This window comes from Martes martes, assembly GCF_963455335.1.
Source record: "Martes martes genome assembly, chromosome: 18".
Lineage (NCBI taxonomy): Eukaryota > Metazoa > Chordata > Mammalia > Carnivora > Mustelidae > Martes > Martes martes.
Window position 1 is genome coordinate 6,998,329 of NC_137906.1, and position 25,293 is coordinate 7,023,621.

The following is a 25,293-nucleotide window of genomic DNA, read 5'->3' on the forward strand; positions in this document are numbered from 1 at the left end:
AGGAGCCCCACCAAAGAAGAGCGTTAAGTCATTCCCTTCCCCCCATTTTATGTTTTGGCTGTGCAGAAAGTGGGAGCTCTCACTGAACCGGGCCCATGGTAGTTGATGACAGGTGAGGTCACACAGGAAGTTGATGGGTAGAGTCAGGCTCTAGGCTCCTCCAGGCAGGACCACACTGTCTGAGTGGGTTCTCTCCCAGACAAGAGGAGGAAAGGGTACAGTGAACTGAAGTTGTCACAGGAGGAGGGCTTCCTGGAGGAAGAGGGAGAAGCCACAGCAGGCTCCCGGAAGAGATGGTCTGCAGAACGGGCTGGGTCACAATGACCGGCACAGGACACTGGCATCCTCACTGTGGTCACAGTTGTGGGCATCCCAGCGTATGTGAGAACAGAGCAGAAGAGCACTCTCATCTCCTTGGCATTTGACGTTGTCCAGGAGGATAGGGCCTCGGCCTGGGCCAAAGTGGGCCTCACCGGGGGCTGCCAGGGCCTGGCCACAGCCCAGCTGGCGGCACAGGACAGTGGCTGCCCGCAGGTCCCAGGCGTCATCGCAAACAGTGCCCCACCGTTGCCCTAGGAAGAGTTCTACACGCCCCTCACATTGGTGGGCTCCGTTGACCAGACGCAGGTGTCCTGTGGAGACAAGGATCAGGGCTTGCAGGGGCTGGCCCATGCCAGGCCATGAAGGGGTAGACAGAAGAGGCAAATGGTGGTGGTCTGAGACACAGCATTGCTCTAGGGGCTGATGGGTAAGGGCAGACAAATCAGATTAAAATAGGATGGGGCAGCAGCCCAGACTCAGTCTCTGGACTGGAAGAGCATGTCCCAGCCTTTGTGGGGTGCTCTGCACATCCCGAGGGCTCCATGTCTGTTCTTAGTCCTCTGTTCATAATCCCAGACCCTAAGCCCCAGCGGGGCTCTCTGGAGACTGTGATTGTGTCCCCTGAAGGTCATCATCTCCACTCGCTCATAGGTTTAAAAGTGAATCCTTTATTTCTCTCTCCAGGAAGGAGCCACATTCCCTTACTTTGGTTCCTGTCCCTAGGAATCCTGAAGATTGCTCCCTTAAAATCCCCCTCTTTTTGGACACCATATCTCTATTAATGAAAACAGAGACTAGCACAGAACAAAGACTCTCAAACCTGGTGCAAATTGGTTGAGCTGGGTAACCTCAGGCTATGCTCTCCCTTGATTCTGGTCCTTCCTATCCTGATGCCTCTACTTCCATCTTTAGGGCTGTGAGCACCTACCGTCCCTTGGCCGAGGAGTGGGTGCCCGGGTGGTCTCAGAACTATCCTGCTGGACTTGCAGTCCCAGCTCCTCTGGGCCTGGCTCAGCAAGGACAAAGAAAAAGAAAGAGGTGGCCGTCACATTAGGGAACACGTTCCTTGAGGTCAGGTTACCTCCCGGCCTCCCAAGGGAAGCCTGATTCAGGGGTAGAGAAAAGTTGTCCTGATGGACAACTGCTCTCTGCCACTTGGATCAGAAATGGGGTTTGCTGGGCCGCCTGGGAGGCTCAGTCCGACTCTCGGTTTCCACTGGGGTCAGGATCTCAGGGTCGTGGTAGGTCTCCCCACTCTCTCTCTCCCCTCTGCCCGTTCCCCGCTGCTCATGCTCTCTCTCTCTCAAATCAATAAATAAGGATTGTTTTTCTTTTACCCTGGGGCCCAAAGCAGAAGCCTTTGAAGCTACCCCTTTGCGGCCAAAGTTATTAGGCCCAATGCACCAAAGGAGGGTGAAGTTATCAATTTCCACCCCAATCAATGAACAGAAGCATTTAAAACAGGTCAGACTCTACAAACACCCCTTTCCACTGATTCCTCCCGAAGGTCAGACGCTTGCTCCCAGAAAGCTGATGAACTCTCTCTGCTTACTAGAGCTTTGTGGGTCCTTGACCCAGCAGAGCCAAAGTACCGCGGCCCCTCCCTTAACACAATTTCCAGACTTTGTCCCGGGCTTTCCGCCTCTCACCTCCCGCCCGCCCCTCACTGCCGCAGAGCTCACGCCCTCCCCAAGCTCCACTCCCACTGCAGAGGGCGCTCCCTTCCCGGCTCCGCCCGCGCCGCGCAGCCGCAGAACGCGTCGATGGTCGGGCTCCGCCTCCCTCTGCGCAGTGCGCGCGTCCTCTCCGGTCCCGCTCACGCTGCCGTGCCGCAGAGAGCGCCCACGCCTGACCCCGCCCATTCTCTACAGCCCGCCTTGTCCCGCCTGCGCTGCAGTACGCGCCTGCGCGCGGCCCCGCCCATTCCGCGGAGGCCGTGCGGCGCGGCCCCGCCCGCGCCGAAGTACGAGCTTCTGCTCGGGCCCGCGGCGGCGTTACCTGAGCAGAGCGCCCCGGCGTCTTCGTGGTGGCCGCAGTTGTGCTGACCCCAGCCCAGGTGGAAGCAGTCGCTCAGGCGGGCCTCCGTTCCGGCGCAGCCCACGTTGTCCAGCAGCACCGGGCCGCGCCCGTAGCCGAAGTGGCCGAGGCCGGTGGCGCCCAACGCAGGCCCGCAGCCCGCCTCGCGGCAGGCCACGCGCGCATCCGCGAAGTCCCAGTCATCGTCGCACACGGTGCCCCAGCCCCCGGCGTACATCACCTCCACGCGGCCGCGGCACGGACCCGGGCCGCCCACCAGCCGCAGCCGCCCGCCTGCGGGGCGCACAGGCCCGCGGCCATAGGGGCTGGGCTGCGGCCTCTGGCTTCCAGAGCCCCAGCCCCACTCTCGCCCACCCTCCCCAGAACCCTGGCTCTGCCACTTACTTTTCTTCCCCGCGGCCCAGGTAGCGGTGGTGAACAGTGCCATCTCCCTGGAAGGCAGGGCACCAACTCCTGTAGCTGCAGAGACAGGGTATCTAGAGCACTTGAAGGGGACAAAGAGGCCTTCTGGCCTGCAGCAGGGCACAGGGACGCCTACGAGGTCCCCCAGCTGTACCACACCTGCACCCCACGCAGCTTCAATCCTAGTGTCGCCATGTCGGTCACCTGTGGTGCTTGGGAAACTTAACTGGAAGGAACCGAGTCCTTTTTCCAGGCATTATCCTAATTTCGATCCTAATGATAGTTCCAGACCCAATTCCAAATGTGCAGGCAGCCTCCCTTCAACCTTCAGCTCAACCCTCTCAAGGCCTCTCAATTTCCAACCTCAGCACCCACCCAAATGCTACCTCAGAGCTTCAAAGCAATCCCTTACTGTCTCCTCCCACCTTGCTGAACTTTCCAGAGCTCTGGATTTCATCCTTGCTCCACCTGCTCCTCGTTCTCTCACCCACCTCTTCACCATCTGGCGGGAAGACCTGGTCAGCGGGCCAGGGCCCCCTTCCAGTAGATCCAGAACAGCCTTTCTAATTCCCAGCCCTGCCTACCTTGCCTCTACCGTTCCAGCCTGGAAGGCTGGGCTCCTTACCTTCTGGCTCCGTGTGCCAGACCCAGTCCTCTCTTGTGGCCAAGGGTGGTAGTGCTGTAAGAGTCGGGGGGCCCAGCACTAGAGCAGGAGAGAAGGGAGCAGGGTCAGAGGCCAAGGTTCCTGGTCAGCCTTGGGCTATCAGGGGAGAATGGGAGGGTGTCCCTGGAGAAGACAGATTTTACTTCCAGTGAAAAGCCCAGTGGGGCTCAACCCCACTGGGGTCCAAGGAGGTCTGCCCTGCTTGACTGTGTATGTAATTTACTTGGGGTGCACTGTTGTACATTCCAAAGTTTATAAGGGGCTTGCAAAACAAGATTCACTCCCATCTTAAAGACAAAATAGGACTAGAGAGAGCAAGGGTCATGCTGGAGACTGTGCAGCAAGGTTAGCTGTGGCTTTTCCAGGGTTCGGTATGTGAATATGGGTCAGGCTCTCCCATCGGTAAACCAGGAATGAAGGCCCCTGGTTTGCTGTGAGACATGGGCAAACAATTTGTATCTTGTAGACTGGAGTCCAGCTGTGAAGTGCCATTACTGGTCCTATTCTTTTTTTTTTTTTTTTTAAGATTTTTATTTATTTATTTATTTGACAGAGATCACAAGTAGGCAGAGAGGCCGGCGGCGGGGGGGGGGGGGGGGGGGAGAGCAGGCTCCCGGCTGAGCAGAGAGCCCCATGTGGGGCTCCATCCCAGGACCCTGGGATCATGACCTGAGCCGAAGACAGAGGCTTAATCCACTGAGCCACCCAGGTGCCCCTGGGCCTATTATTCTTATTTGCTCAGAGAAACTCTTAAAATGGGAGAAGGACCAAGTGGGTGAAAATACTATTATAAGAGCATCCAGAATCTGGATACATCGCTGGACTACAGTGAGAGAATTCAGGAGTATCTCTGGTGCAATTCTAGAGTAATATTACTTTACTCTTTAGTATTCCATGAAGAGTGCCTAGAAATTGCTAGAAAATTCCGGGGGCAATCTTGGGGTGCTGCTAGATAATTCTGGAGTATTGCTGGCACAATACTGTGAAACCTACCCCAAAGACTTACAGAGGCACTACTAGAGCAGTACTGAGACGGACATTAAAAGGAATTTCGAGGTCTTTCTGGAAAGCACCGGGGAGCATTGAGGCACCCCCACCCCAGCCTTCCCCCGGCCCGCCCCGTTCCCGCCCCCGAGCACGCCCCCAGCCCGTCCCCAAGCTCGCACCTGCGCAGAGCGCGCCGGCGTCCTCGTGGTGGCCGCAGTTATGCACACCCCAGCCCAGGCTTAGGCAGGCTGCCAAGCGGGGCTCCCCGCCTTCGCAGTGCACGTTGTCCAGCAGGATATGCCCCGTGCCATAGCCGAAGAAGGCGTTGGTGGTGGCGGCCAGGGCCGCCCCACAGCCCAGCTGGCGGCAGACCACGGCAGCATCCGGCAGCCCCCAGTCGTCGTCGCACACGGTGCCCCACAGGCCACCGTGCAGGATCTCCACCCTGCCCTGACACGGGCCCGTGCCCCCCACCAGGCGCACGCTGCCCTCACCTGGTGGGGGGGGGGATGAGGACAGGGCGCATCTCCCACAGGGCTCTGCCTCCCTCACCATCAGTGCACCTGACCCGACGCACCCACAGTGCCTCAGGCCCTGTGCCTCAGTACCCACAGTGCATGGTGCCCCAGGACCCAAAACCAAGGAGGAGCTGCTCACCCATTTACCCCACGGCACTGCCTCCGCACAGTCCCAGATTGGGGGAGGTTTGTGGGATCAGGACAGACTGGCTTTGCGTGTGTCATTTCCTGCCTAAAACCAAACTTCCTAGCGCTGGTTCATGCTCTCCTAAGCAATCCTAACCCTCTAGGATATGCTGTTTCCTCACTTACTACTTCAGTGAAAGCCGCTTCACCTCTCCAGGTGCATTGCCAACAACTCTTCCTCTAGGAAGCCCTCCTTGATCTCGGATAGATGAGACCCACTTCTTATCTGTCCATCCTTTAGGGCACTTTCCATTGTCTCGCTCTACATCATTACCCACATTTCTGTACATATCTGACTTTCCCTTTGCATGAAGCTCCGGTATTCAGCTCTTTCGCTAAACTTGTGCTGACTATGTTTACTCATCCCACGGGAATGGATTCCTCTCTCCCTATCCAGACTGTGAGCAGCCTGGGGGGCTGCGAGGGGCTGGATGGGAAGGGAACAACTCAGCTCACCCAGTGGTTATCCCTGTCTTCCCACCGTCAAGGGTAGATATGGGAGACTCCCCTTGGGGTCCTTAAGGCCCAGGTGATCCCCCGTGTTGCCCTTACTTACCTTTCCCATGCTGGGGAGTTGTAGGGGGCACCCTACTCGTGAACACTTTCCTTGTTGGGGGCTGCGTGGGCAAGAATTCTGGGAAGGAAGCAGGGTGGGAGGGAGGAGGATACATGGATCTTTCTGCTCTTCATCCTCACACCCACGGTTGTCTGAGCAGCCGGGCATGGGCCCCTAAGGTACCTGCCATAGGGCCTCTGGCCACACAAAGGGTCAAAGCCAGGAACCCTGGGGTATGAGAGGAGAAGGGGCCCCCTGAGTCCAGAAAGCCGTAGCTTCAGATGACTTCTTAGAGCAACATCCCATTACTTGAGAACATACTGGAAATGCACATTTCCAGGCCCCGCCCCAGACCTGCAGAATCAGAAACCCACCGTCTGTGTTTTAATGCGCCCACCAGGTGATTTTCTTGGAAAACTAGAACCCTTACTCTCAAGGTCAAAGCCTCTCAGAGATTTCTGCTGCAGCTCCACACCAGATGGGCCTCACTGCCAGTACTGACCCCACTTGTTTGATTTTAAAAATGGGGAGAGGCCTCTGCTGGAACAAGAACGCTGGTTCTCCTTCAGCCAACATCACACCATGAAGCGGAAGGACCACTGGGACCCTGACAATCAGAACTAGCCAACGCCACCCCTGGCTTGGCCTCCTGCGTGGAAGTCCCTTCATTCATCCCGCCTGCAGCCCTGCTGCCTGCCCTCCCTGGCCGCAGGTCTCTGCTTACCATCGCATAGGACAGCCACGTCTTCGTAGTGGAAGCAATTGTGGACGCCCCAGCCTCGGCTGCGGCACTGGCTCAGCGCGGCTTCCTGCCCGCCACACTCCACGTTGTCCAGCAGGATGGGGCCTCGGCCTTGGCCGAAGGCCAGGGGCCGCGGCACGGGCAGCGCCAGGCCGCAGCCCAGCTGTCGACACACCACGTTGGCATCCACCACATCCCAGTCATCGTCACAGACGCTGCCCCAGGAGCCGCCGTGCAAGACCTCCAGGCGCCCCCGGCAGCGGCTCGGGCCCCCCACCAGCCTCAGCTCTGTGGAGAGGGTTGAGCTGGCACCAGAGGGATCGCAGGGCCTGATGGGCAGGACGCCCACCTTGCTGTGAAGCCGTGGGAGCCTGAGGATCAGTCCCCTTGGGGCCTCATTTCTCCCTTTCGGTCCAATGGGGAGACCAGCGCAATCCATTTGGGGGCCTTAGAGTTACCGTGGGCTGGTTAGTCATCACTCCCCAAGGATCTGTTTTAGCCTCTGAGTACTTGGGGGCAGGGCAGGGTGTGGGCAGGAGGGGCAGAGACACCTACCTGGAAAGGGCAGTGGGGCGGGCTGTAGGGCACCGGCTGAAACAGAACGAGGAGGAGCATTGGCCCCTCTACACCCTCCCTGGGCCTCCCGGCCCTGGGGACACAGCCTCCCCCACAACCCCCCACCCCCATCCTTACCACCACCCCCTTCCTCTTCACTTCCCCTGCCTTCTCCAAGCTTCTCCTCTCTCTCCCCGCGACTGCCCCAGTGGGCCTCCTCGCTTCACCCATCTCCCATCACCCCAGAGAGATCTGCCTGAAACAGGGGCTTTTTACCCCCTCCACTGCGAGACTCCACATTTCCCACAGGAGTCCCCGACCCTGAGCTTTCTCTGCAAAGCCTTCTCGTACCTTCTGACCAGCTTCCCCTGACTTTTTTTAAAATTATTTTTTTAAATTTAATTTAATTAAAAAAAATTTTTTTAAGTAATCTTGACCCAAAGTGGGGCTGGAACTCACAACCCCGAGATCAAGAGTCACACGCTGTGCCTACTGAGCCAACCAGGCCCCCAGCATCCCCCCACCTCCGACTTCTTTATATCCCATCAGTCTTGTCTCTGGGTCTTTAACCCTGCAGTGTCCTCTGCTTGAACAGTTCTGCTCATTAGAGCCCTGCAGCTCCTTCCAGATACAGCTCGGAAGCCCCTCCTCCGGGAAGCCTTCCTGGAGCCCTCAGCTAGAAGTGCTCTCGGTTTCCTCCCAATCCCTGGGCACCAGCTACATGCCCCTTTCTGGGCCTTCTGCCTGGTAATGTGGCTGTGCCCATCTCATCTCAGCGTTTCCTGCCCCCCCCCGCCCCCGCCCCAAGCCATGGTCACTAGCTCTGCCTTAAGTGCTTTGGGGATTCGTTAGGATATCCCCCCCAAACATTTACCTATTCAAGACCTTCTGCTTGAGCCCGCATGTCTGTACACGCCAGGCACTGTGCTCATTTTATGTGCCTGGCTCACTAAACCATTAAGACGACCTATGAGGTGGTGGGTAGGGTTGTGCACATGGGGAAGGTTAGTTTTCGTGAGTTTAGGCAACTCCCTCAAGGCCATACAGTGAACAGGGAGTAGAGCTGGGATTCCAACCCAGACAGCCACACTCTTCTTCATCACACAATTCTGGGCACATGGCCTGAGAGGCGGGGAGGTAAACAGGGAAACTGGCCTGGTATGGGAAATGGAAAACCCCTAACAGACCCTCGCTTGCATGCAGGATGTTATAGGTCCCAGACACGTTCGTGTACGTTACTTCATAGAATCCTTACAACAGTGCTCTGAGGTGTGTACTACTGTACCCATTTTACAGATGAAGAAACTGAGACTGAGTTTCTTCTTTTCTCAAGTTAGGATCATCCCTAGGATCATCCCTGCCTTTCGAATAGCCACTGCTGAGCCCACTCCTGTCCCTCCTTCCCTATTTCCAATGTCCCCCACCTGCCCAGACTCTGTGTAGGTTGAGCCCTCACCTCCAGCACTGAGCCCTCCGTTTCCCCAATGCAGACCCTTAACTCAACCCTGAACAAGGGTCAGCTGGAAAGAACTTCGGAAACCACCTCACTGACGAATCACGTCCCACCATAATGTTACAGCTGGGAAGACCCGAAGGGGACGGGTCAGGAGTTAGGGGAGGGCACTCACCCAGGGGCAAGAGGAGGAGGAAGGACAGGGCCGGGGGGAGGGGTAAAGGGGCGTCGCTCCTGTCTCCTGGCCTCCACCCGCTGCTCCTCTCTGTCCGCGGGGGATCAATTCGCATCTCTGCTTCCCCGAGCATCCAGCCAGGGGACGGCGGCCTTTCGGAGGGTCCCATCAAGGGGCGGTGGAGGAGTCACAGCTGGAACATCTGGAATTAAAGATCCCCCGTCACTTCCAGCTGGAAGGGGCCCAGCGAGAGCTTCAGAGGGATGTGACATTTCTGCTTGCATCTGTCATTCTGAGTGGAGACAGGAGCAGGGGCAACGGCGGGGACCGCTGGGCCAAGGACGGGGCAGAGCGCAGGACTCTAGCCAGCAGGCAGGTCTGGCGGGAGCGGAGGGGGTGTGAGAGCAAGTGGCGGGAGGCAAAGCTGGAGGCCTGCCCGGTCCCAGGCCCACGCGGGCCTGGAAGTCGTGCCGAGGGCTCAGCGCATCCCGAAGCCCGGTGTTGGTGCCCCGGGTGGTAATCCACAAAGTTTTAGTGGGTGATAAAAGGATGTTTACTCTTTTCTTTTCCTTTTCTTCTTTTCTTTCTTTCTTTTTTTTTTTAAAGATTTTATTTATTTATTTGACAGACAGAGACCACAAGTAGGCAGAGAGGCAGAGAGAGGGGGAAGCAGGCTCCCTGATGAGCAGAGAGCCCGATGCGTGGCTTGATCCCAGGACCCTGAGATCATGACCTGAGCGGAAGGCAGAGGCTTAACCCACTGAGCCACCCAGGCGCCCCTCTTTCTTTCTTCTTTCAACAGTGCTTTCTATTTATGGCAAAGGCTTCCGGTTTTCCATTTACTTGGAGCAATATGAGGTTTCTCTAAAGGGACGCGTGGCTCAGTCGGTTAAGCGTCTGCCTTCGGCTCAGGTCATGATCTCAGGGTCCTGGGATCGAGCACCGCATAGGGCTCCCTGCTCAGCGGGGAGCCTGCTTCTCCCTCTCCCGCTCCCCCTGCGTGTGCACTCTCTCTGTCTCTCTCTCTCTCTCTGACAAATAAAGTTAATTTAAATCAGAAGAAACGAGTCAAATTAAGGGGGGAAATCCAGGAAATATGGTTTCCATGACTCTCAAATATGCCAAAATGGTGAAGGGGCGCGAGACTAGTTGCCACGTGGGATGTTCTATCCCTCTGGAGTAAGGAAGCCCTTGAAGACGCTTGTTTAAGTTTTGGATTGAGGAGGGGCTCCTGGCTGGCTCAGTTGGAAGAGCACATGACTCGTGATCTCAGGGTCATGAGTTTGAGCCCCCATGTTGGGTGTAGAGATGACTTAAAAATAAGTAAATAAATTTGGGTGGGGGGTTTCTGGGCAGCTCAGTCGATTAAGCCTCTGACTGTTGATTTCAGCTCAGGTCCTGGTCTTAGGGTCATGGGATCGAGTCCCACGTCAGGCTCTATGCTCAGCGCAGTCTCCTCGTCCCTCTCCCCATCCCTTCTCAAGAAGATGAGTGGACAAAATCTTAAATAAATAAATTTTGGATCGAGGGATACAAGCCCCAAAGTGTGTAAATTGGAAGTGTAGCACTCAGCGAACATTTGCCCCCATGTAAGCGGCGTCCGGGTGAGACCCCTTGTCCCCCTTCCTGGCAGACCTTCCTCCGAGTCTGATACAGTGCCTGGACAGCAGTGGGATGGCTTGTGCGGGGGAGATGGGGTTCTGGTTTCGTGGACGGATCTGGGATGTACTGAGAGGGAGATACCTCCCAGCAGGAGAGAGCCCCCGTCTCCCCCTGGCTTGGCCTCCGTCCCGGCGTACAAACAGTCTGGTTGGGGAAGGACTGAAAACCTATCTGCATGTGGGCACGGGGTTTTCAATGCTCCATTCATGGGGCCCAGGACAGCCCCCAGTGGAATAATCAGCTTTTGTCTTCCCTCTGCCTGACCTGGGAACAGCTGGGAGATGGGGAGTGGAGGCCTGGAGGAGGGGCAGCCGTGGGCCAATCTTTGCTGAGGGGCTCTATAGTGATGGGGGCCTGGCTCTGCCTCACCTCCGGGACCCCAGGTGGAAGTGAGGCTTAACTGTTCCCTGCCCTCCATGAACTGTGACTCTCTGAAGCTCTCACGCTCCCTCCCCATCCTTTATTAGTGCACCTTTTACCTTTATAGCTTTGGTGGGGAGGCAGGCAGCATAACTCGATGCTCATCTCTACACCTACTAGCTGTGTGCCTTCACTGTCCTCATCTGTGAAATGGGCTTAGAAATACACTTCACTCCAACCATTGTTGCTGGGTTAAAGGAGCTAAAGTTTATAAAAGCTTTAGCCCAGTGCCCGGCCCACCCTAAGCTTGGTACCCATTTTACTGTTACTACTCTTTGTGGACCTTTGAGGGCAGAGGCAAGATTTTATCCAACGGCAGCATCTGGCACAGGGTGGGTACCCAAGAAGTGTTTGTTGAACGACTGAATGAAGTTTAGGGCTGCAGAATCATAGAATAAAGCTGTCAAAAGGGGCCCGGGAGATCATCAAGGGTAATTCCACATCTGACCAGTAGAAAACTTGCCATTCTCTCTCTCTCTCTCTCTCTCTCTCTCTCTCTCACACACACACACACACACACACCAGCAAAAGTGAAGTATTCATACCTGGGGGAATGTTCTAGGCTCTTTCTGTCCCCTCTTCCACAGTCTTTCCAAGGTCAAATTTCAAATCACTTTTTCTGCCCCCAGGAGTTTAGGAGGGGGAAGGATCCCCCGAAAGCAAATCAACACAGACCTTTCTTCTTCTTTTCTTTCCAGAGCTGGAAGATGAGCAGAGGCAAAGTCCCCGTCCATGGAGCTGGCTGGTGGCCCCAGCCTGTCCCCACCCGACCTCAGGGGCAGAGGGAGGCAAAGGGAGAGTGGAGGTGACCCGCACGGTTTGGAGCAGCCCCAGAGAAGGGGCACCCAGGCAGAGGAGGAGCTCGGGGGTGGGGGGATGGACTCTCAGGGCCAGGCAGCCCCTCCTTCCCCTTCCTCCTACCCCAGGGCTCGGGTTTCAGAAAGGCAGCTCAGCCAAGCATCCCTGAGCTCCTGCAACAGGCCTGATCCAGCCCTGACTCCGGTTGCCCCAGGGAGTCCCCTCGATCGAGCCCTGACCCACGCGTCCCGAGGTGGGTTTGGAAACACGGCCCCAGAGTGCGTGCGGTGGGCTCCCCGTGCAGGTAGGGCCTCTGATCTCGCTGCTCATTTTGCCTTCGTGTTATTCCCCTTGACTCCTGGTGCCTTTGGAGCTTTGGGGCTTTTGCAGTTATCGGTGACGGGAACAGGCATGTGGCGTCTATAGCTCGAGGCTTCCATAATGCTTTGCTGGAACTGTGCACCTTCCCTCCCGAACCACAAACTCTCAAAGCCAGAGCGCCCCCGCAGGGCACTTCCCCAACCTGGCTGCGCACCCACATCAGCCCCGGGGAAGGTGGGGGGCTCCTTAAAAATATATACAAATTCCTGCCCCCACCACTCTGCTATGGACATTCACAGATAGGGTCTCCCAAAAGTGTACTTCTGAAAAGCTCCTGGGGATCGAACACGTTTGGGGACCAGGGGTGTCGTCCAAACTGTCTATCCTGCAGGTGGGAAGACGAGGCTAAGAGAGGAAAACGGAAACACAGCCCAGGCTCCTGGAAGGGCTTCATTTCCTGGCTCTGGGGCCTGATCCTGCTTCCCGTCTCTCAGAGAAAGAGATAACTCTCTGCGGGGAGGTCTGCCGTCACCCTGCTCCCAAATCTATTCACCCTCGTGTGCTGCACCCAGCTCTCCTTCCCTCCTGGCTCTTTCTTCCTCCCCTGGCCTGACCGAACGGCTCCCCCGCAGTCCAGACCCTGGTCCTTCTGCCTCGTCAAGGACCTCCCTCTCTCCATCTGTGCATCTTCTCCCCCATGTTCAGCTGCTCTTTCCCAACTGGATGCTTCACACAGGGCTTCTGAGCATCCTCAGGTCTCTGTCGTGAAAAGCAAGTGACAGGGGCTCCTAGGTGGCTCAGTGGGTTAAAGCCTCTGCCTTTGGCTCAGGTCATGGTCTCAGGGTCCTGGGATCGAGCCCTGCGTCGGGCTCTCTGCTCAGCAGGGAGCCTGCTTTCCCCTCTCTCTCTGCCTGCCTCTCTGCCTACTTGTGATCTCTCTCTCTCTCGCAAATAAATAAATAAAATCTTAAAAAAAGAAAAGAAAAGCAAGTGACAGAAAACCCTTTCAACCTGTGGTTGGTAGGTCCTCAGGGTAGAAATGGTCAGGCCCTAGTTTCCGTGTCTGTCCCTGGCTGGAGGATGCCCCAGGAGTGACACTTTGGCTCTGATGCTCAGGCCTTAGAAGGTGCCGGAACTAGAGGCTGCCTGCTGCTTGAGTTCCTCACGACTCATCAGCAAGTTCTTTCTACCAGGGAGATCGGAGCAGGCGAGCACTGGGCCTGGATGGCTCAGTCAGTTAAGCATCTGCCTTTGACTCTGGTCATGGTCCCAGGGTCCTAGGATTGAGCCCCACGTCAGGCTCCCTCCTCAGTGGGGAGCTTGTTTCTCCCTCTCCCTCTGCTGTTCTCCCTGTGGGTATCTCTCCCTCTCTCTGTCAAATAAATAAATAAGTCTTTAAAAAATGAAATAAAATAGATAAATCCATAAAAGTGGGGCAACGGGCTGGCTCAGTTAAAAGAGCATATGACTTTTTTTTTTTTTAAGTACTGTGGATTTTCAAAAATCCTATCACCTAGAAGTTGAACATATATTTCCAGGTTTTTAAAAAATATTTTATTTATTTATTTGAGAGAGAGAGAGAGCAAAGGTAGAATCTCAAGCAGACTCGGCTGCTGAGCACAGAGCCCTAGCCACGGGGCTTGATCTCACAGTGCTGATATCTGGACCAGAGCCAAAACCCAAGAGTAGGATGCTCAACCGACTGTGCCACCCGGGTGCCCCCAAATGATCATTTTCTAAATGATCCTTCCTCCTATGATAGTGTTCTACTGTAAGGAAGCTTCTTCCCTTTCATGGAAAAATATTCCCATTTTTGTGTTTTTATGCATTGTCAGAATGGATGCCCATGGATTCTTACTTTATTCCTACTTCGATGTGGAGTCCTTGTTGCACAGTTGTCCCCAGCTTGGCCAGTGGGACCACCTCCCCACCCCCCATTCAATTTGGCTTGTGTCCTTTTGACACGTCCTCATCATTTTGTGATCATTTTTTTTTTGCCATAACAAGATACTCCAGATTGATCTTGTACTTTCCTGGCCCTTGCTCTGGAATCAGCCAGTCCTCCAAGGAGCCCTGGGTCCCCCAGTTACAAAGGATTAGCATTTAGAGACCAGTATCTGGGCTCTAAGGAATTTCAAGGAAAACGCTCTGGGCTGGTGGCTCCGCCTTTGGTGATTTTGGCCACCAGGGGGCAGCACTTCTCAGAAAAATGCAAAAGACCCAGAATCAGGGCTGGTTGGGGAGACTGGGGGCTAGACTGGCCAGTCTCCTCCATGGTCCTTTTTCTTGAAAGGGGACACACAAACTTACTAGGACTTTAAGTGCATACACTCCTCCGTCCTCGCCCCCTCCCCAATTTCTTCCTGTCTTATTTTTTGTTTGTAAACTCTAAGCCCAACGTGGAGCTTCAACCCACCACCCTGAGATCAAGAATCACATGCCCCACCAACTGACCCAGCCAGGTGTCCCGTGTCCTTTTTATCCTGGAGCCTTCTAGGAGGGGTTGGGTCCGGGCAGAGAGGGAGAGGGACTGGATCCCAAGGTTTCAAGGAGGCCCTCATTTCTAGTCCCCAAGCCACCCCACCCTATTTCCAGCACAGTCCGCAAACATAGCTGTGAGCTACAAGCATGGAGAGACCCCTTCCCCACAGGGCCACCACTCCTAAGACAGAGTGTCTCCAATTAGCTGTTCTTCGGGGCCACAGGCCACAGCTGTCTCCCTTCCTCTGGCCCTGGTGGGTAGGTTAAAAAGAAAACCACAGGCCCAGAAAGGCATCACTTGTGTTAAGGACCCAAGTCAGTAAACCAAGATTTAATACCTAATCTATCTGCAGTTTCAACCCCTCAGAAATGTAACCTTTTTTTTTTTAAGTATTTATTTATTTTTAAGATTTATTTTAGAGACAGTGAGAGAGACTGCAAGGGGTGGGGGGTGCTGGGCAGAGGGAGAGACAGACTCTCAAACAGGCTCCCGCTGAGCCCGGAGCCTGATGTGGGGCTCAACCTCACTGTGCTGAGAACAGGATCCAAGCTGAAACCGAGTCAGAGATTCAACAGACGGAGCCATCGAGGCACCCCAAAAGATTGATTTATTTATTTTATAGAGAGAGGGAGAGAGAGCACATGGGAGGGAGGGGCAGAGGGGGAGAAGCAGACTCCCTGCGGAGCTTAGAGCTGGACCTGGGACTCAGTCCCATGACCCTGAGATCGTGACCTCCTGAGTTGAAATCAAGAGTCAGACACCTAACCGACTGAGCCACCCAGGCACCCCAGAAATGTAACCTTTAACCAGCCAACCTAGGAACTCCCTGCACTAGGGTCAGCACTAGAACGTTTACTGCAAGATCCCTTCCCTTCCCCTTTGGAGGGTGACCTTGCCTAAAACAATGAATTCTTTCTAGTGATTTCCTTTGTTCTACTCCCTGTGTTTATTTTTTTAAAGATTTTATTTATCTATTTGAAAAAGAGAGAGAGAGCGCATGAGCGGGGTGGGGGGAGAAGGAGAGAGACAAACACACCCCCACTGACCACAGAGCCCGACTCAGAACCTGATCCCAGGACCCTGAGATGATGACCCGAGCCAAAGTCAGACGCTTAGCCCCCTGAGCCTCCCAGGTGCCCCTTCCTCTCTACTTTTTTTTTTTTTTTTTAAGATTTTATTCATTTATTTGACAAACAGAGATCACAATTACGCAGAGAGGCAGGCGGGGGACGGGGGGTGGTGGTGAAGCAGGCTCCCCGCTGAGCAGAGAGCCTGATGTGGAGCTCGATCCCAGGACCCTGAGACCATGACCCGAGCCGAAGGCAGAGGCTTCAACCCACTGAGCCACCCAGGCGCCCCCCTTCCTCTCTATTTTTAAAAACCTTCCATTTCCTGTGGCCCTTTGGGGCTCCCCTTTACCTGTTAGATGTAAATACCTGCGGATTCATGAACCAAATAATAAAACCAATTAGCTCTTGAAAATTTCCTGAGTTGGGGCACCTGGCCGGCTCACTCAGTGGAGCATGTGATTCTAGACCTTGGGTTTGTAAGTTTGAGCCCCACGTTCGGTATAGAGATCACCTAAAAATAAAATCTTTGGGGCACCTGAATGGCTTAGTTAGTTAAGCATCCAACTGTTTCGACTAAGGTCAAGGTCTCAGGGGTGGTGGGATCCAGCCCCATATCAGGTTCCACTGGGAGCTGTTTAAGCAACTTAAATCTGTGGTTTTATTTCTGCAGAAGTAAGCATTTGCAAGTGAGTCCGCACTTCTGTCCCTAGGGATTAGGTGCCATTAATTTTTTATTTTTATTTTTAGGTAATCTCCACACCCAACGTGGGGCTCAAACTCATGACCCTGAGATGAAGCGTCCCACGCTCCACTGAGCCAGCCAGGCGCCCCAGTGCTGTTAACCTGCGTAGTTCTCCTCCCCGGCTTCCCGGCAGTGTAAATGTAAATGTCAGCCCTGCCAGTCCTTCTTCACCTTCTCCCACCAGGACTGATACAGTAGCCCCCTGACCCACTTAAACTGACCTCCCCTCCTACCTCCTGTAAAATTGAGCAACGACCCCTAAAATTCCCTGGTCTCCTAATGAGCCCTCCTCCGGTTCTCTCACTTGGGATGAGCTCCCTGCCGCCCGGGATCAGTCCTCCCCACCCTCCTTTCGAGACCTTTCTCCCGATCTCCCCCGTAGACCTGGGACCACTCTTAACTCCCTCGCTGGGCCGGCAAAGGACTGACACATGGCAGTGGGAGTAGGGAAGGGGCAAGATGGCCTGCCCACGCTTGTCAGATGTAACTTGAACACAGATCACTTGGGGAGAGATTCAGAACCAGATTCTGACTTGGTAAATCCGGGATGGGACTGAGAGTCTGCCGTTCTGACAAGCTCCCAGGTGATGCGAAGCCGGTAGGTGGGGGAATGGCCCACTGATTGGTTGGGGAAAGGAGGCGCATGGGAGCCCAGGTGCAGGCTGCATCATCGGGGGGTATAAGATGGCTGGGGGTGGGGGTGGCACCCGGGCGTTACCAGGGGGAGTGATGGGAGCAGCCATGGGCCTGAGCTGTGGGGTCTTTATCTGCTTTCTGCTCTTGGGAGGCACGGAGCTATGCTACTCGCAGACCATTTGGAGTGATGAGACCAGCTCCCTGTTGCCATCTAGGCCCCCTGTGGTGGTGGAGTGTCTGGAGGCCCAGCTGGTGGTCACGGTCAGCAAAAACCTTTTCGGTACTGGGAAGCTCATCCGGCCTGCAGACCTCACCCTGGGTCCGGAGAACTGTGAGCCCCTGGTCTCTGCAGACACGGAGGATGTGGTCAGGTTTGAGGTCGGGCTGCACGAGTGTGGCAATGGGGTGCAGGTGAGAGCTGGCCCCCTTGGTGGCTGTGGGGAGTATGGACACAGGGCCAGGGAGAGGTGGGGCTGGGCCGGAGCCCTCTTGCTTGCTGGGGGCGGGGAGCCGCTGAGGCTTGAAGTTTGGGATCGGTGGTTTGGGGGGTGGTTGCAAGTGCTCGCCTCTAGTGACTGGAATCAGGTAGGTGGGGTGGAGGCCAGAGACGGCCGTGCACTTGGGGCCAGACAGGGCATCCCCCACTCTGATTCCTGAGAGTCCCTGAAACCCTGGAAGGCCTCGAGGGGAGACGTGGCTTTGAGGGAGGGGGCAAAGGGCTTCTTGATCACCCCTGTGTTAAGGAAACTCGAGGCACAAACTGGGCCCCTGGGGGTAGCCGCTGGAAGGGGGTGGGGACCAAACTGGGCCCCTGGGGGTAGCCGCTGGAAGGGGGTGGGGATGCTTAATGCGGGAGGCAGGTAAGAGCTAAGTAATTCAGGGACAAGGGGGCCTTCCAACGAGGCAGGGCTGGACTGGGCGCGGGACCCCTAGCTGGTCCTCGATTCCCTGGGCCACTTCCTGCCACCCTCCAGCCCTGTCCTCTCCTCTGTCCTGGGCTCTTGCCCACCAGGCCTTGGACTCAGCTTGGCTGGGGTGGGGGCAAGCCCAGTAAGTACCCGGAGGCCTCCTGGGGCTCTGATCGTCTATGCTGCTCTCCCATTCCCACCCCAGGGCTTGCCCCGAGGCCTCCCGGCCCTTGTTTTCCCAGGAAGAGGACAGGGAGCCCAGAGAACTCTGGGGTTATTCGAGGAATTATCCTAATTGAGTAACTCCCAAACCTTGGGCATTAAAACCACCGGAGGGGCATGTATAAAACCCTGATTCCCATCTCCTGTGCTAAACCAGACCAGCAGCTGAAGCCAGCTAACTGCGTCCCCCGGGTGACTCCAATACACACAACCTGGTCCCGCCTTTTTCCGGGGCGGGGTCTCCCATTCCTGCCCGATGATCACTTGGGGCCTGACCCTCGCTGTCTCACGCCGCTGTAGTTGGTTTGATGCCCTGAAATTCTGAACTGGGCAAGCCACAAATGATGCTGCGGGTCCATCCGGGGCCCCAGCTAACAGAAAGCTAAGACTCTCCCCTACTGACTGCGTGGTTTGGGCAGATCCCCTGGCGGTGGTGGCGGGGGAGGCTTGGAGGATGTCAGTACCAGCAGCACCTGCCTGAGCTCTTCCTGCCTCAAACAACCGCTGACCCAGTTTCCCCTTCTGTGATGTGGGTATGAGAAGAAGTCAGAAAAGGAAGGGCAGTTTGGGTCTTCACGGCTGTGGCCATGAATTAAAAACTCCTGAACTTTCTGGGTTCTTCAAGATGGTTTTCTTGGTCCCAGGCCTTCCCCGCCAGCCTTCCACCCCCAAAAGGAAACGGTGTTGGGATGGGGGTGGCAGCCTGGGCTGGGGAGCCCGTGCCCGAGACCTCTGGCCGGTGGGCACCGCTTGGGTCTGACACAGCCCAACCAAACCCCTTGGGGTGGCATCATAATTTTGGGGTTGGGGGCGGGAAACGGAGGTTCGAGGGTGGGACCTGTTCCCACGAGTCAGCGGGAGGGTGGGCTTTGAGGCCAGGGCCTGGGCTCTCCCCACCTCCGCTGGGCTGCGCTCCCTCTCGCCCTGATGAGCCGGTGATGCTGGTGGGGTTAACCCCTCCTGTTCCGTTCAGGTGACCGACAGCGCTCTGGTGTACACCACCTTCCTGATCCACAGCCCCCGCCCTGTGGGAAACCTGTCCATCCTGAGGACTAACCGCGCCGAGATTCCCATCGAGTGCCACTATCCCAGGTAAGTGTGGGGCAGGGCCCCTCCCATCAGCGGCATCTGGCAAGGAAAGGTCTAAGTAAGTACTTGGGTTGAGATCACTGCCCTCTGCCCCAGGAGGGAGCGGTGAGCACGCCTCTGAAATGGGCTGGGTTGCCGCTGTCTCTTGGAAGCTGCAGGGCTGCCCAGCCCAGGCCCATCTTGAAGTTCAAAGTTGGAAGTTCAGGGAAAAACTCCGTGCAGGGGCGCCTGGGTGGCTCGGTGCGTTAAACCCTCTGCCTTCGGCTCAGGTCATGATCCCAGGGTCCTGGGATGGAGTCCCGCATCGGGCTCTCTGCTCAGCAGGGAGCCTGCTTCCCCTTCTCTCTCTGTCTGCCTCTCTGCCTCCTTGGGATCTCTGTCAAATAAAGAAAATCTTTAAAAAAAAAAAAAAAACACCAAAACTCCGCGCAGGGGGAGGTTCAAGGCTTGGGTGATCACAGCCCGCTGGCTTCCCCCAACACATGCATTCAGGTGAGGGAAACCCATCAAGCCTTAGCAGGGAGGGCTGGCTGCCTCAGACCCAAAACCTGAGCCTCTGGGGTTAACCCTGATCAGCCGATCTGGGTCTAGAGGCCCAACTCCGAACTCAGGTGTATCCCATTTTCATGCCTCAGCTGCGATGGCTTCACCCATCGAAGGTGTGGAGTTCGGAGGGCCGAAGGGTGGGGTCAGACTTCTGTGTCTGTTCTGTGGCCTTGGACTCGCTGCCTGGGTGGGCCCCAGCTGAGGACTCTGCCGAGAGGTAGAAACGACAGACACGCCCCCACTCCATCGAAGCCGGCTGGGGTGAGCGCGGGACCGGTGTGGACGGCTGCTCTTCTCCACAGGCACAGGAACGTGAGCAGCCAGGCCGTCCTGCCCACCTGGGTGCCCTTTAGGACCACGATGCTCTCAGAGGAGAAGCTGGTTTTCTCCCTCCGCCTGATGGAGGGTGAGCAGGGAGGGCCGGCAGGAAGGGGGGCTGGCAGGGAGGGCTCTGCTGGTCTAACCCCGGACTGTGTGCCTTTCAGAGGACTGGGGCTCTGAGAAGCGGTCCCCCACCTTCCAGCTGGGAGACGTCGCCCACCTCCAGGCGGAAGTACACACTGGTAGCCACGTGCCACTGCGACTGTTTGTGGACCACTGCGTGGCCACGCTGACACCGGACCGCAGTGCCTCCCCTCATCACACCATCGTGGACTTCCACGGGTGAGGGCCGGGCCACCTCACTAGGGAGCCTTTAGAGCAACCTGACCTCAGCCCCTGACTCCTGTCCCCTCCTTCTCTTCAAAGCTGTCTTGTGGATGGTCTCTCCGATGCCTCTTCATCCTTCAAAGAGCCCAGACCCAGGCCAGAGACCCTGCAGTTCACAGTGGACATGTTCCACTTTGCTAATGACTCCAGAAACATGGTAATGAACCTTCAAAAAAATAACTAGGGGGGGCCAGTTGGCTGGCTCAGTCAGAGCATGTGACTCTTGATCTCAGTGTTGTAAGTTCAAGCCCCACGCTGGGTGTGGCGCCTGCTGTGGGGGCGGGGACTTGGAATAAGATTGAGCCATAGGGCAGGCTGACCAGCCTTACTGTCTGGGGGTCATCAGCTACCTCCTTAAGCAATGACTTGATAGCTCCGTCCCTGTCCCTGTCCCAAAACTCTGAACTCGGCAGATAAAGCCGTGGGCTCTAGTGAGATCTTCAAGGAAGAAGGATGGGTGGTAGAAACCCATGAAAGGTGGAGAGAATCTGGGGTCTTAGAACAAATCAGGAGGAGCTGATGACAGGCAGGAATTTCTTTCCCTACAGTAGTCTCTCGAACTTGATCATACACTGGGCCAGTGACTTTTTGAAACTGGAGTTCATCAACAGCATCTGGGGGGATTTCTTGAAATGGGTCGGGCCCAACCCCCAGGACTTGGTTTTGTGTTCCTAACACATCTCCAGGTGTTGCTGATTTTGCTGTTCTGGGAACCACCCTTTGAACTGCTAAGCTAGAAAGCCCAGCCTGAACCTTGGGGGGCTAGAGAGGAAGGGAGCTAAGGTGTGGACTGTTTCCGATGGCTGGGGCAAGAAGCACAGGTAGGGCTGTCTCTGGCCAGAAAGTGCTGGTGAAATTTTACAAATAAAAATCAAGTAGATCTTAAGTTTCCCGAGCTAGGAGCAGGGGATGCAAAGTTTAGAATTGCTGGTCAGGAAGTGATTGTAGCAGGGATTCCCCCCCCCCTAAATTCTGGCTCTGTACTAAGCACCTGGAAAGGTCATATAATCCTGTATCTTCACTGATTTGGGGTGAGGACTAGCACCCTTTTTCTAACTTATAATGGAAATCCTCATATGATGAAAAAATCTTACAGCAAATACCTATACACCTATCATCTAGATTTCTGCCATCAGACTAGTGAATGAATGACCGTAAAATATTGTTTTACTTGGAAGTGATCAAAAACTACTTAAGCTCCTAGGGGACTCTAGTAAGCAGCTGGGGTTACAAACCACTAAACCAAAGGCTCATATGGCTGAGGGGCATTGAGGGGTGAACACAGTGAATTTGTAGATGACACTGAAACTGCCCCCCCCCACGCCGCCCCAGTTCTGTCCTGAGAACAGGAAGTTTGATACCGATGGGTTGATAACAGGAGGGGTGTGAATCAAGGCTATTGGGGAGATGCCCGGAAGCTCCTGATGGGTTGGGTGGGGCTGGGGATCAAGGACAGACTGTGAGAAAGGGTTCTGATCACCCAGATTGGTGACCTTGTATGTCCTATGGGAGAGGACCCTAGTTGGGGTAGGGAGTGCCCCTGACTTCAGAGGTGTCCTAGTGGGGAGGAGAAAGGGGATAAGGTTTCATGTGGGGGGTGGTCAGCACAGACGCAACCTGAACTGGTATCTGCATCTCTAGGGATTTGGGGGGCGGGGGGAGGGGCGGGGCACCAGAGACCAGAGGATGATGCTAATCGATGGAAGGTAGCCTGAGTGCTAGGAAGATTCTCCCAGTAAGTGGGGTGGTTTGGCTGACTGTGTCCCAGGCACAGAGAAGTAAACCTCGATTCAAGAGGAACAGAGAACCATTCCAGAGTCCTAGGCCCCAGTTAACATCAAAAAATGTGCTGGGAAGAAGCTTGAGGATAAAAGCAGTGGTTTCCTGAAATAGGGATTTTTTAAAAAAATACTTTATTTATTTGACAGAGATCACAAGAAGGCAGAGATTGAGAAGGAAGCAGGCTCCCTGCTGAGCAGAGAGCCTGATGCGGGGGCTCGATCCCAGGACTCTGGAATCATGACCTGGGATCATGGCTTTAACCCACTGAGCCTCCCAGGTGCCCCTGAAATAAGGATTCTAAGGGACCCAAGAGCCCTCCGCTGGGGCAGATAGAAAGCTGGTAGCCTGGGGTGCCTGGCTGGCTCAGTTGGTGGGATGTAGGACTCTTGACCTTGGGGTTGAGTTCTAAGCCTCATGTTGGGTGTAGAGTTCACTTTAAAAGTTCAAAAAATAATAATTCAAAAAGCCAGTGGCTAGAAGTACATCCTTTTGTTCAAATTCCTGAAGTGGCTTCCCTGCTGGTGTGCTCAGCCACTAGGTGGTGGCCAAGGTTTGTGGCTCTGCAGAAGACTTCCAGAGAAGGTGGTAGAACTTCTGTGCCCTTGTGGGGTTGGCAGGGGGTACCAAGACACTACCTGGAGGATGAAGGGGGGAAACCTCTGCCTGGGGATGCCTCTGCCCAGAGGACCCGGGCTGACCTGAGCCCTGGCTTTGTGTCAAAAATTCCCCTATCCCACCCAGGTCGTAGGGCAGTAAGTGATTGGATGGAATTCGGGGAAGAAGGGAGCTGTTGTGTATAAAGCCGGTGGGTTGCAATCTAGAATCTGATCTGCCATTTGCTCAAATCTGGACAGCTTCTCTGACTCTCTACTCCTGTCTCTAAAATAACCAGTAACCCTGGGGGGAGTTCCAAAGAACAGGCTTACTCGAGTCACCGGTGCAGCCTAGAATTCCACCAAGTAACGGCTCTCTTGCCTCTAGATCTATATCACGTGCCATCTGAAGGTCACTCTGGCAGACCGGGTCCCGGACCAGCTAAACAAAGCCTGTTCCTTTATCAAGTCCAGCAGGAGGTGAGGGATAGACTGAGACACGGGGGTGGCAAGCCTGAGTGGCCTCCCTGGGGTCTGTTCCCCTAGTATGGACATCAGCAGCTCGCTGATTCCTGAGGGCAACACAGCCATCCCATCTTCCTGTCTCCCCCTGCTCAGGTGGTCCCCCGTAGAAGGCACTGATGACATCTGTCGCTGTTGTAACAAAGGCAGCTGTGGCCTTCCAGGCCGTTCCAGGAGGCTGTCCCACCTAGAGAGAAGGGGGCGCAAGTCTGCTTCCCAAACCCGAAATCGCAGGCATGGTAGGTGTTAGGACCCCTCTGGGGCTCTTACCTTCCCCTCTGTCTAAGGTACCTGCTGTCCCGGCAGGGTGACATTCCTCCTTGGTGCCCCACGTAAGGCTGCTCATTGCTGGGGGGAAGGCTGTTCTGGGCTTTCTTACATAGAAGCCCTGGGGGGTTCATGGGGGGGCTCAACCCCCACCCCAGCATCAGCCAGGGGTTCAGAGTAGGGTGGGATCTGCAGTGTGGGGAGATAACACAGCTTTTAGAGGAAAACCTAGTTCGATCTGCTGAAACAGCAAAACCCTCAATCTGACCCCTGCTTTGGGACTAAGGTGACCCTTAGGTGCCCTGTGTCTTTCAGTGACCGAAGAAGCAGAGATCACCGTGGGGCCTCTGATCTTCCTCGGAAAGGCTGGTGATCCTGGGGCAGAGGGGTCCACCTCTCCTCGAGCCTTTGTGGTGCTGGGCTTGGGCCTGGCCACGGTGCTATCCCTGACTCTGGCTACCCTCGTCCTGGTCCTTGCCCGGAGGCGCCGTGCTGCTTCCCGCTCTGTGATCTGCCCTGTGTCTGTTCCCCAATAAAAGAAGAAAGTGAGCTCTGGGGTGCGGTGCGGTGATGTCATACAGGGGGGAGGGGAGAGGGGGGCAGACGGGAGAATAGACACAACACGGACTGCTGTGTCCAGCATGGGCCGGTCTGTCCGCAGCGGAGAGGCCAGACTGGGTGGTGAAGGCAAGCCTGCCTCTTGCTGGCTTTGTGCAACAGGGCGTTCCCAGGAGTGGGGCTCACCTTCCCAGGCGACCATCATCCTGTGGCTCCAAGGAGGCCAAGATGTCAGCTACTGGGGGCAAAAGGGGGCGGTGGGCCTTGCCAGCCCCGCTTCTGAGCTAGCAGAGGGCCCGGTGTGTCTCTGGACCCCATGCACCTGAGATGGGGTTGGGGTGGGGCAGAAAGGACGGAGTCGGCTTCTCTAGGGGCAGCAGGCTGGAGACCCAGAGGTGACCGGGTCCAGGGCAGTGGTCTGGACAGTGGTGACCTTGGGCCCGAGGCTGCCGTAGGGGAGCATGTCTAGGGTATAGGGTAAGTGGGAGCGGGCTGTGGCCAAGTCCCCTACTCCGACATAGGGTCCTCAGATGCCCTGAGCCCTGCTTGAAGCTTCCTGTCACTGGGGGGAGCTGCTTTCTCCTCCCAGGCCCCAGGAGTGCCCGAGCAGCTTGTGGGCCCCTCTCCAGAGCAGGGGGGGATCCTCTTCCTCTGACAGCTGTGGCCCTTAGCTGGCTCTAACCTTACCCCAGACCCCAACTCCTTCTCCTGACTGGGTCAAGGGCCCCCTGACTTGAAGATCCCAGCCTTGCCAGTACCTTCTGTGAGGCTGAGGCTCGTTGGCAAAATGGGACTGGCACCTGTTGGGCAGGATTATTGGACATAAGCTCCTTTTGGTTCTAAGACATTTAATTGTGCCTCTGGGATAGTTCCGTCTCTGCAGCCTGGGGCCTGGCTGAGGGCAGGGGCTCAGATGTGTTGGCAGAGGCCTAGAGACAGGTTTCGAGTACATTCAGGGGATGTTGGGGTGGCTCAGTTAAGTGTTTGCCTTCGGCTCAGGTCATGATCTTGGAGTCCTGGGATCGAGCCCCACATCAGGTTCTCAGCTCAGTGGGGAGCCTGCTTCTCCCTCTGCCACTCCCCCTGCCTGTGCTCTCACTGTCAGAGCCTTAAAGGACCTTCAGAGCAAGGTTTTATGGTTCTGGTTCTTGCCCTCTAAGTGTGGGGTGTGAACATTCAGCACCACTGGGTGATTAGTGGAAAGGCAGAACCTGGGGTCCTGTCCCAGATTGAATCTACATTTAAAAATCTCCAGGTGATTCAGGTGTGTTAAAGTGCAGGGGGGCGGGGGGGGGGATTTGCATCAGGAAGGAATCCTACCCCACACTCTCCCCCCCACCCCAAGCAGTTCTGGGTGTGCTATGGGAGGGA

The 25,293-nt window shown here is 55.8% G+C and overlaps 2 protein-coding genes across 4 annotated transcripts; one reads left to right on the plus strand and one right to left on the minus strand.

Annotated features, from left to right (window-relative positions):
* Positions 1 to 315: 315 nt before the first annotated feature.
* On the minus strand, positions 316 to 8,765 carry SSC4D (scavenger receptor cysteine rich family member with 4 domains; the record flags this gene model as incomplete). The annotated part of the gene is made up of 10 exons (XM_080830459.1): positions 316 to 632; positions 1,250 to 1,327; positions 2,320 to 2,631; positions 2,743 to 2,817; positions 3,386 to 3,463; positions 4,591 to 4,905; positions 5,672 to 5,749; positions 6,396 to 6,701; positions 6,969 to 7,004; positions 8,597 to 8,765. The coding sequence occupies 10 exons, from the start codon at positions 8,763 to 8,765 to the stop codon at positions 316 to 318; spliced, it is 1,764 nt and encodes a 587-aa protein (XP_080686585.1).
* Positions 8,766 to 16,806: 8,041 nt separating this feature from the next.
* Positions 16,807 to 23,912, plus strand: ZP3 (zona pellucida glycoprotein 3). Of its 3 annotated transcripts, none has more exons than XM_080831062.1 (8): positions 16,807 to 17,138; positions 18,831 to 18,949; positions 19,795 to 19,898; positions 19,978 to 20,155; positions 20,240 to 20,357; positions 22,964 to 23,055; positions 23,194 to 23,336; positions 23,680 to 23,912. In XM_080831062.1, exons 1-8 carry the CDS (start codon positions 16,821 to 16,823, stop codon positions 23,898 to 23,900), a joined length of 1,293 nt encoding a protein of 430 aa, XP_080687188.1. In that variant the 5' UTR covers positions 16,807 to 16,820; the 3' UTR covers positions 23,901 to 23,912. The 3 variants fall into 3 exon arrangements, with proteins under 3 accessions (XP_080687188.1, XP_080687189.1, XP_080687190.1); XM_080831063.1 differs by lacking the exon at positions 16,807 to 17,138 and adding an exon at positions 18,390 to 18,596; XM_080831064.1 differs by lacking the exon at positions 16,807 to 17,138 and adding an exon at positions 18,431 to 18,611.
* The last annotated feature ends 1,381 nt before the right edge of the window (positions 23,913 to 25,293 follow it).